The sequence below is a fragment of the Macrotis lagotis genome, chromosome 2 (genome assembly GCF_037893015.1).
Source record: "Macrotis lagotis isolate mMagLag1 chromosome 2, bilby.v1.9.chrom.fasta, whole genome shotgun sequence".
In the NCBI taxonomy this organism is placed as follows: domain Eukaryota; kingdom Metazoa; phylum Chordata; class Mammalia; order Peramelemorphia; family Peramelidae; genus Macrotis; species Macrotis lagotis.
This window is the reverse complement of record NC_133659.1, coordinates 239,635,408-239,646,252: the sequence shown is the minus strand read 5'-3', so window position 1 is coordinate 239,646,252 and position 10,845 is coordinate 239,635,408. Positions and strand designations below refer to the sequence as shown.

The 10,845-nt window shown below is 39.9% G+C and overlaps 1 protein-coding gene across 2 annotated transcripts; it reads right to left on the bottom strand.

Moving 5' to 3' along the window:
* Window positions 1-781: 781 nt before the first annotated feature.
* Window positions 782-10,782, bottom strand: CNPY4 (canopy FGF signaling regulator 4). 2 transcript variants are annotated; one of them, XM_074225293.1, is made up of 7 exons: window positions 10,576-10,782; window positions 6,947-7,073; window positions 6,727-6,823; window positions 6,056-6,178; window positions 5,673-5,790; window positions 5,441-5,583; window positions 782-4,546 (listed from the first exon to the last, which is right to left on the bottom strand). In XM_074225293.1, the coding sequence occupies exons 1-6, from the start codon at window positions 10,685-10,687 to the stop codon at window positions 5,483-5,485; spliced, it is 678 nt and encodes a 225-aa protein (XP_074081394.1). In that variant the 5' UTR covers window positions 10,688-10,782; the 3' UTR covers window positions 782-4,546; window positions 5,441-5,482. The 2 variants fall into 2 exon arrangements, with proteins under 2 accessions (XP_074081394.1, XP_074081392.1); XM_074225291.1 differs by lacking the exon at window positions 782-4,546 and having other exon boundaries at window positions 4,559-5,583.
* Window positions 10,783-10,845: the final 63 nt, after the last annotated feature.

The following is a 10,845-nucleotide window of genomic DNA, read 5'->3' as shown; positions in this document are numbered from 1 at the left end:
AATTCTTAAATTAAAGTTACAGGAAGAAATAGAGAGCAAAACTATACTACTAGAGGACCTCAATGTCCCCTCTCAGAACTTGATATTCCAACCAGAAAACAATCAAGAAAGAAACTCAGGAGGTGAATAGAATTTTAGAAAAGTTAGAAATAGCAGGCCTTTGGAGAAAACTGAATGAGAATAGAAAGGAACAAAATTTTTTTTCAGCAGCACATGGCATCTACAAAAAAAAACTCCAAACCTGACTATGTAATAGGATATAAAAACCTCAAAATCAAATGCAGAAAGGCAGAAATATTAAATGTGTTCTTTTCAGATCATAGTGCAATAAAAATTATATTCAACAAAGGGCAATGGAAAGATGGATTAAAAATTTACTGGAAACTAAATAATCTAATCTTAAAAAATAAGCAAGTCAAAGAACAAATCAGAAAAACAATAATTCCATTAAGAAAATGACAATGAGACAACATACCAAAATTTATGGGATGCAATCAAAGCTGTACTAAGAGGAAAATTTACTTCTCTAAATTCTATATCAACAAAATGGAAAAAAAGAACAAATCAATGAATTGGGCATGCAAGTAAGAAAATAATAAATTAAAAATTGCCAATTAAACACCAAATTGGAAATTCTGAAAACTCAAAGGTGAGATTAAGATTGAACTTTTTTAAAAGCTATTGAGCTAAAAATGTTTTTATGAAAAAAAAGCAATAAGACAGATAAAACATTGATTAATTTGATTATAAAAACTAAATATCTAGTATCAAAATAAAGAGTGAAATCACCACTAAGGAGGAAGAAATTAAAGCAGTAGTTAGGAAATATTTTGACCAATTTTATAACAGTAAATCTGATATTCTGAGTGAAATCTATAAATATTTACAAAAAGTATAAATTATTCAAGATTAATGAATCAGGAAATAGAATGTCTAAATAACCCTTAGAACTTTTACAAAAAGAAATTGGTAACAGGCATCCCTGTTTCATCCCTGATCTTACAGTGAAAGCTTCTAGCTTTTCCCCATTACATATATTTGTTGATGGTTTTAGATAGATACTGCTTATCATTTTAAGGAACACTCCATCTATTCCTGTACTGTCTGGTGTTTTTATTAGGAATGGGTACTGTATTTTGTCAAAAAGCTTTTTCAGCATCTACTGAAAGACATTTGTTAGGATTGTTATTATGTGCAATTATGCTGATAGTTTTCCTAATATTGAACCAACCCTGAATTCCTGTTATAAATCCTATTTGATCATAGTATTTTATCCTAGGATAACTTGCTTCATAATTCTTTGCTAATATTTTATTTAAATTTTTACATCCATATTAATTAGGGAAATTGGTTTATAATTTTCTTTCTTTGTTTTGATTCTTTCTGGTTTAGGTATCAGCACCATAATGGTGTCATGGAAGAATATGGCTGTAATTTTGGTTTTTGCAAGGCAGTAGGGTCAAGTGACTTGCCCAAGGTCACACAGCTTGGCCTGATGGTTGGTGGGCCTTAGGGGTGGTACGTGGCCTTGGGGCCTCTTGGCCCCAGGGCCAGTGATCAGTCACAGCACATTTTAGAAGAGGGACAGAGTGAAAGGGGAGAGAAAATGTAGTATACGGTAACGGGGAGGTATGAATGGTCCTGGAATCATGAGTACTTGGGTTCAAATCCGACCTCAAGATACAATAATTACCTAGCTGTGCAGCCTTGGGCAAGCCACTTTAACCCCATTGCCATGCAAAAAACAATGTGACCCACTGGAGACAGAGCTGATTATATCACAACACAGACTGAAAAACATTTTCTTTTTTATTTCTCATGAGGATCTATATTTTTTGGGGTGAGGGGGTATTATGTTTACTCTTAAACAAGAATATTTTAGTAATGTACTAAAAAAAAATCACTGGTACAAAAATATTCATAGCAGCTCTGTTCATGGTGGCAAAGAATTGGAAATTATGTAAATGTCCTTCAATTGTAGAATGGCTTAACAATGTGACATATGTATATGATGGAACACTATTGTTCTATTAGAAGCCAGGAAGGATGGGAATTCAGGGAAGCCTGGAAATATTTGCATGGACTGATGCTGAGAGATGAGCAGAACTAGAGGAACATTGTGCACCCTAGCAGCAACATGGGGGTGATGACCAATCTTGATGGACTTGCTCATGCCATTAGTACAACATTCAGGCACAATACTTTATTTTTCTTCCTTAAGGATATGATTTCTCTCTCATCACATTCAACTTAGATCAATGTATACTATGGAAAACAATGTAAAGACTAATAGACTGCCTTCTGTGGGGGGTAGGGGGAGAGAAGCAAGATTAGGGGGGAAAATTGTAAAAAAACAAAAAAATTTTTAAAAAGTTAACATATATACTCAATATGGTATAGAAATTTATCTTACCCTAGAAGAAAATAGGAGAGAAAAGGGATGGGAGAAAGGGGAAGGGGGGAGGTAAGGAAGATGTAGGTGATAGAAGAGAAGGAAGATTGTGGGAGAGGGTAGTCAGATACAACACATTTTTGAGGAGGGACAGGGTGAAAGGAGAGAGAACAGAATAAATAGGGAAGGAGAGGAATAGAATGGAGGGAAATACACCTAGCAATCACAACTGTGGGAAAAAAATATTGAAGTAATTTCTGTGATGGACTCATGATAAAGAATGCATGCTGTCCATCCCAAAGACAGAGCTGATGATATCTGAATACAGACTGAAGAACACTTTTTGACTCATTTTGTTTTTCATGAGATTTCTCTATCTTTATAGGGGGAGGGGTATTTTACTTTTACAAGATTATTGTGATGATGTGAAAAAATAAGTTTTTTTAAAAAGTTGGTTACCTCTGGCCTAAGCAGTTATGAAATTAGAATGACTCATTAAAAAAAGGTGAAAAGCATTTTTAAGAACTTTTTCTCTCCGTGAGATCATGGATTCAGCTCCCCTTAGCAGTTTAGAGATCAAGGATAACCCTGAGAAATCTATGAACAATGTCACCCACATCCAGAAAAAAAAAGATCCTATAGAATCTGAATGCGCACTCTATTCATTTTTTTAAATCTTTTTCCTTTCTCATTGTTTTCTTTTTTCCCTTTAGTACTAAATCCTTTTACACAAAATGATTAATATGTAAATATGTTAAACACAAATATGACATGTACAATTTTTACCAGATTGTTTGTCACCATGAAGAGTGGGGAGGAGGAAAGTGGTAAAAAAATTTGTAACTCATAACTATGAAAATGGATGAATGTTGAAAAGCTACCATTAGCATGCAACTTGAAAAATAAATTTTCAATTAAAAACAACAAAAAAAATTTTGCTCTCACCACTACATCAATTCTTCAGACTAGCCAAAGGAAACTAAAGAAAAGGGGGAAGCAATGTTAATATAAAAGATGACAACAGGGGCTTGCAGGAATTTTCTCATTTCTTTAGGATCTCTGGGTATCCAGGGCACATCCAGGGTATCCATCATTGCACGGATGCCAGTCCACACTGGGAGGCCTTTCTTGTTCTTTGTCTCTTGAATTCTGATGGCCCACTCTCCTTCCTTATAGTATCTATTTATTGCCTCCTAGCCTCCCTTAAAACTTTTGAAGGTTGTTCTCCATGTTCAGGTAGCTCCTCATCAGCAGCATATAGTATCCTCTGGGTCAACAAGGTTATTCCTGAATTGCCCCTCCTCCTCAAATGTATCACAGAACTTCACCAAAGTGCCAAAGGCTGTCCCAACCAACACCAAGAATATGTCCCTGCAACTCTCATTGAACCTCTAGTTCTGGGTCCAAATATAAGGGCTATGTATGCCTCACTTGGTCAGTGACAGTAGGTATAAGCTTCTGGGTAGGGCAGAAGGGAGAGAGGAAGGAAGGATTTATTAAGTGCCTACTCTGTCTAGGCACTGTGCTAAGTGCTTTATATAAATATTATCTCATTTGATGTTCTCAACAAACCTGAGAGACAGATGTTATTATGATCCCAATTTTACAACTGAGGATTACTGAGGTAGACAGAATTTAAGTAACCTGCTCAAGTATTAAATATCTGAGGCAGGATCTGAATATAGATCTTCCTGACCCTAGGCCTAGCACTCTATCCTTGGCAGGGAAAGCAGCCACAGAAACCAGGATGGTTATTTCAAGGAATAGGCCCAGGTTTCCCTTGTAGTTTGAGTCTCTCTCTGAGTTTCCACCACCATCATTAGGGCCTCTAATAGGATTTCCTGAACCCAAAAGCCCCTAGTGTTTACCAAGACAGGGCCTAAGGCCCCATTCTTCTGGATGCTTAGGTACCCAGGGTAGCCCTACCTATGGACTATAACTGCCCAATGTCCAGATCCTCAAGGACCAGGCCCCAGGTCTTGAACAAGATAAAGATGACAGAGCCATTAGTTCTCTGGGCACCCCCCAGTCTATTGGGGCTCTGATTAGCCTAAAAGCAGGACTACCACAGAACAGATGTCACTGAAAATCCCCAAGAGGAAAGTTCCCATCCAATAGTGTGTCCAATCATGTAGGCTCATGGCCAGGAGCACTCTAGGCAAAGGGAGAAAAGAAAAAAAGGCATGAAAGTTACCAGCTATTTATAAAATGTGTATTATATAAAAAGATAAAAGTTATATATTTGTAAAATATATAAAAACATTAAAAAAATTTTGCCACTCGCCCTGATCAATCCTATCTCAAACCTTTAATTCCCATTTAATTTAATCCTTCTGCAACAAGATGGGATCTTTAACATTCCTACCTCTTCCTCGGCCTTCAACCTGCTTTTCCCTTCCTCCTGGCTATAATAACCAATGATTATTAATCACTTTTGTGTCACTGATCCTTCTGGCAGATTGAAAAGCTTATGGATTTCATTTCAGAATAATGCTTTTAAAATTCATAAAAAATACGTAAGATTTCAAAGGTAACCAATTATATTAAGTGCAATTACTAAATTAAGAAAAAATTCACAGATCCCTGATCTAGGATGAAACTCTCATATGCTCATGGATTTTAGGACAGTATACACATGCAAAGAATCTTTTCTGGGTCCTCTGTGTATTTTGATCATTTCCCCCTTTCATGGGCCACTCCTCCTCCCCTCCTACTTTGTTAGAAGGAAAGTACACTGAAAAAACACTAATGACTACTGACCTCTATAAGCTCTTTTACATCCTTTACATGTTTATCTGCCAAGATGGTAATGACATTTTAAGCACTCCACCAGAATTATGTGCAGGGTAGATGGTGGTACAGGTGTAATTCTGAAAATATCTCAGAGCTCCATATCTACCTTCAAAGTACCATGATCTTGCCTTGACAGTGATTTCTGTTGTTGCCAACCTTAAGGACTACCATATCCAGCAGTCAACTTGAGTAGACAGAATCTCCAAACATGGCTAAACTAAAGGTACAGTTGTAAAGGCGACATCACCTTCATACCTAGATGCATATATGTATATAAAAACTTTAATAGTGATCTAGTCAGAGGTCCGCAGCATCATGAGGGTGATGCCCTAGATTCTCTTCCAGGTCCTTCTCATTCTGTTCTCTTGATTCCTTAATCCAGGTTTCCTGAAGACAATCTAGATTAATGAAAAGACAAACATTGGGTATACAAATAGGTACCTGTAATTCTACCACTAAGACTCAAACCTGCCCCTGGGCCACTCACCCATCTCTTCCTTTCTGAGCACATGCCCCTCACAGAGGAATTGCTGTAGTGGCAACTCCTGATGGTGGAAGTACCAATTTTCGATGACATCTTCAAACCTCTCCAACATCATCTCACACTGACAAGGAGAGAAGAGTGGAAAGGAGAAGGAAGAGAGCAGACAGAATTTCTGCTTCCAGGTGAAGAACTCTCAGAAATTCAAATCCATTCCCTCTAATCTCCCCTGCCTCCCCTCCAATATCCTCTTCTAGGAGAAGCTCTGTCTATGCCTCAGACCCTGGTCACCCCCATGATCAGTATTTATTGTCTTATCCTATTCCTCAAGTTTGTACCCTGCTCTGTCTCATCTCACCTCATCTTTCTGGAATGTGACATTTTCCTACCTGCTTCTTGAGGAATGCAACCTCCACACTGGGTTCATCCCATAGTTCCAAAGGGATTCCCAGATCCACCTTCACACCCTTCTGTACCAGGCTTTTCAGGGTTGCCATAGTCTCACTCTGACCCTGGAAGAGGGGAATTGTGGAAAGGAGGAAAGAGGTAGAGGACTCTGGCAGGCTCAATTTCTTTTGTCTCTCTTTCTCTCTCTCTCTCTCTCTCTCTCTCTCTCTCTCTCTCTCTCTCTCTCTCTCTCTCTCTCTCTCTCCCTCCCTCCCTCCCTCCCCATTCCCACAACATCAGATCTTTTTCATTGAACTTGGGGGTGAGGATGGAGTACCATAGTAGATTAAGATCTGAGGTAGAATGAGAGATGGTATAGGACATCTCAGGGGTGGAGGTTTTGGCAAAGGATTCCAGGAGGGGATGGCTACATAGTGTAGGGGATAGAGCACTGGCCCTAGAGTCAGGAGGATCTGAGTTCAAATCCAGTCTCAGACACTTAATAATTATCTAGCTGTGTGACCTTGGGCAAGTCACTTAACCCCACTGCCTTGCCAAAAAGAAAAAAGGATTCCAGGAGGACGAAAAATAAAGAATAGTACCTTTGGGGAGTGTAACCTCCTTGGTGGTTTGTTCCATTAAAGGGCAAACAGGGGAAGATGATTTATTTTACCTTGGCATATCTTAAGGAGCCCTTATGCTCAGCATGAATGCTGTAATCCAGAATCTGTTCACACAGGTTCTCAAGGGCCTCCTCCAGTCGAGTTTCCCTGTGGGAGACAGAGATGGAGATAATGGGGAAGAAACAGATAAATCATTGAGAATGTGGGGATTAAATAAGTTAGGGAACCATTACAGATACCACAACAGAAGGAAAGTCAAGGGAAACTCACGAAGTGCTGTAGGGGACTTGTCTCTTTCTCTTGCCAGTGTCTAGCACATGCCCTAGTTCTAGCAACTCTCGAGACTGGCTGCTCTGATTCAGCTCCCTCTGAAGTTCCAAGCTCAATATTTTACAGACTGTGGGAGAGAAAACAAATGCCAGAAGCATGTTAAAAACAAATTACAAAACAGATTGTACTTGGAGGCAAGAAACTCAGACTTTAGTTCTGAGCAACCTGGTGGTACTGATAATGTGTTGGTTTGGTAGTAAGGAAATTATGGGTTCAAATCCCATCTTGCATACCAGCTCTGTGAATGGGCAAGTTGGTTAAACTCTCAGCCTTGGTTTTTCTCATCTTTAATTGGGACTAAGAATATCTGTAGTATCTACTTCAAACTTTAAAGTGTTCAATAAAATATCAGTTATGATTATTAACTTTACTAATTAGTCCTGACTTTGACAAATCATTTTACTTCCTTGGGCCTGGCTACCTAGTGAAATGGAGAAGATGGAAAGAGGTTCACTAAGGTCCTTTCCAGTTCAAAAATATTTCAATTCCTTTGGGTAGATTAGAAGGTGGGAAAACTAGGGAAGAACAGGGGAGTCAATCATTAGACATGACTGAGCATCCCCACTGTTCATTATGAAAAAAACATTCACCCTGTCCTAGGGTACAGACATATATTGACATCTAAGACCCTTTCTCTTATCCTCCTCCTAGTCCATTCCCAAATTATCTCCTTACTTATAACTCTTTTTAAGATATGCTTCAGCAAAGACTGATTCTCCTCCTCAAATCTGCTCCTTATTCTGACATAATTATTTCCATCCATGAACCACCATTAATCTGGTCACCTGTGTTCATAATCTCAAAAGTTCTCTCCTTTTCTCTTATCAGTTACCATGTCCTTTAACTTCTACCTCTGCAACATCTCCTGAATCCAGCCTATCTATTATATTCTTACTGATGCCACAAATTCTAATTCTCACCCACATGAACTATTGCAATACTCCTTATTGGCTTTACTGCCTCTTTTCTCTTCTCTCTTCAATTGATCCCGGGTATAATTACAGAACTCTGAAAATCACTGTTAGCATTACTAAGACCCTACCAAACACTATGGTAGGTGCCAGAGATACAAAGATTAAAAAGCAAAATTGTCTTGAATCAAGGTACTTACAAAAGTATACAGAAGAAAAATACATAGACAGAGTAAAGACTAGACCTAAGTAAGGCAGGGTAGAGTGTAAAGAGAATGGTTTGGAGCCAGAATTCTCTACAAGGCAAAGGAAGTTGGCAAAGGAAAGTAAAATAATTTAGACAAAAGTGATAGATAGCTGGTGTTTTCATGCCTTAACTGTTGTTCCCTAAGCCTGGACTGCATGTTATCAAGGGAAATGAAAGGGAATAAACATCTATATATTACATATGAGATGTTACCTACTGTGCTAAAGTGCTTTACAAATATTATCTCATTTATCTTATTGATTAAACAAAAGAAATGCTTGTTTTATTTTATTGTTTTCACTCCACCTATGTCACATGGATGGATGATTAGTATAGTGGGTAGAACAAAGGACATGGAGTCAAAACAGACCCATGTTCAAATTCAGTCTCTGTCTGCCTCGGTTTCCCAATTTGTAAAATGCCTCCCAGATCTGTTAAAAGGATAAAATGAGGTAGTTGTAAAGCATCTTATAGACATGTAAATGCTACTTCTTCTTCTTTTTCTTCTTATTATTATTCATATCAGTAATACCTTTAGCATTCTACTCTGAAGCTTCATAATGGGTTCTGGTCTCTGGAAGGACATGCTGGTAAAGTATAGTCTTGGGAATAGATTATATAAATTTCTCTTTTTTTTAGGGTTTTTTTTTTTTTTTTGCAAGGCAATGGGGTTAAGTGGCTTGTCCAAGGACACACAGCTAGGTGTCTGAGGCCAGATTGGAACTCGGGTACTCCTGACTTCAGGGCTAGGGCTCTATCCAGTGCACCACCTAGCTGCCCTGAGATTATATACATTTCTTAACCAAGAACCAATCTAAATAGGAAGAGGCTCTTACCATAATGTTGACTGTCAGGAGATTTTTTTTTTTTGCCACACCTTCTTTTGAAGACCATTTAAGTATATTGTCTTCTATACTTACAAGGGCTACACTTATGAAATCAGATTTTCTGAAACAATTACATCAGTAACATGCAGTTAACAAGGGGAAAAACATTAGCTATGCTGCCAAAGACAAATCAATATAGGGTAACTTCTGCACAGTCCAAAATCGTTTGAGGATATTCTTCCCAAACATCCCTCGGTTAGGCAATGTAACAACTACCCTTTTTCATCCTTTCTAGTTTATGGGCATCAAGGAATGGATGAATCATCTCCTAAAAGGTTTCTTCTAAATTAAAGTTTCCAAACTAGGGTGAGACTGGGCAGGGTGTGTACAATTGCCGACATGTGGGCTAAAAGAATTTTAAGGTCCTTTCCAACACTAATATGCTTCTTCAAACTCCATCTCCAACTTGGTAGGCTTTGAATTACAGTTTCTATTAGTTCTAAGGCATAGGCTCAGAGACACAAGAGTTTTATAATTCAAGAAATTGTGATTTTGTCCGGATGGGAAATACTCCCTCTAGCAATGCAGAACATAATCCCTTTATACTTCAGTAACTGATCTTTATGAGTTGTTGGGCTGGGAAAAAAATTGTTACTGGACCTACCTAGTAATAGACTCTTGATTTAGATAGGCTGGTCCTTTGATGAATGACTAAGAATTCTTTGCTGGATCTGTATTTGAAGTCTTTGTTGTTTGGTAAGGCTTCCATCTGCATAGCTTTTAGAAATCTACTACTGACTCCAAAAGGCACTAGGGTTTGGTGGAAGCTAAAGGCTCACAAGAGAGGTGAAATTTCCCTGACTGCTGGACCAAAGACCCACTTAAATACAGTCATGATAGTCAGTGGGCAGCTAGGTGGCAAAATGGATAGTGCTCCAGGCTTGGAGTCAGAAAAACCCCAGTTCAAATCCACCCTCAGACAATTGATAGTTGTGTGACACTAGGCAAATCACTTTAACCCTGCTTACCTTCAGTTTTCTCATCTGTAAAATGGGTGGGGGAAACCACTCCAGTATCTTGGCCGAGAAACAGCACCAAGGGAATCAACAAACAATAACCAGTATTTATTCGGGACTTTAGTTGACAAAGTCCTTCAAGTCCACTCACAACAGCAAGGAGAACGCGGTAATTCAACCACAATCATTACCATTTTACAGATAAGAAAAGGAAGGCTTAAGAGAAGGCATCCAGGAGCAAGTGCCGAGCCTGAATCCACATCCAGGGCAATTCCTCTAAATCCCCGAGCCCTGGCGAGGCTAAGGCCGCTGGCACTTGCCGGGGTGCAACAGGGACTGGGAAGGGGAGGGACAACAACCGGGTCGGGATTCATCAAAAGCCCCTTTTACAGATGGGTAAACAAGCTCAGATAAGTTATCCTTTGCCTGGGGTCCCACGGCGAGCGCCAGTTTTCTCCCCCTCCCCTTTCCGGGACCCCCAGGTGCCTGCCCCGCGGCGCAGGGTGCCTCCTTGGCGCTCCAGTCCGAGCGAGGGGCGGGTGGGTGCCCAGGTGGGTGCCCACGATACCTTCGCATTTGCTGGGCAGGCGCTCCTCCTCCTCCTCCTCCTCCTGCGCCTCCGAACGGCTCCTCAACGCCAGCAGGAGGACGCACAGCAGCAGCCGGCGCCGCTGCCCCATAGTGAGCCGCGGAGCCCGATCTCCGGCGCAGCGCGGGTTTGGAGAACTTGGCTTTGCCCAGCCACCCCTCGAGCGGGCGCAATGGGGGCCGGAACGCGAGGAACTGCGCAGACTCCGAGAACAAAAGCGCCGGGGCTCCGCTTTTAGACTCAGCTGCT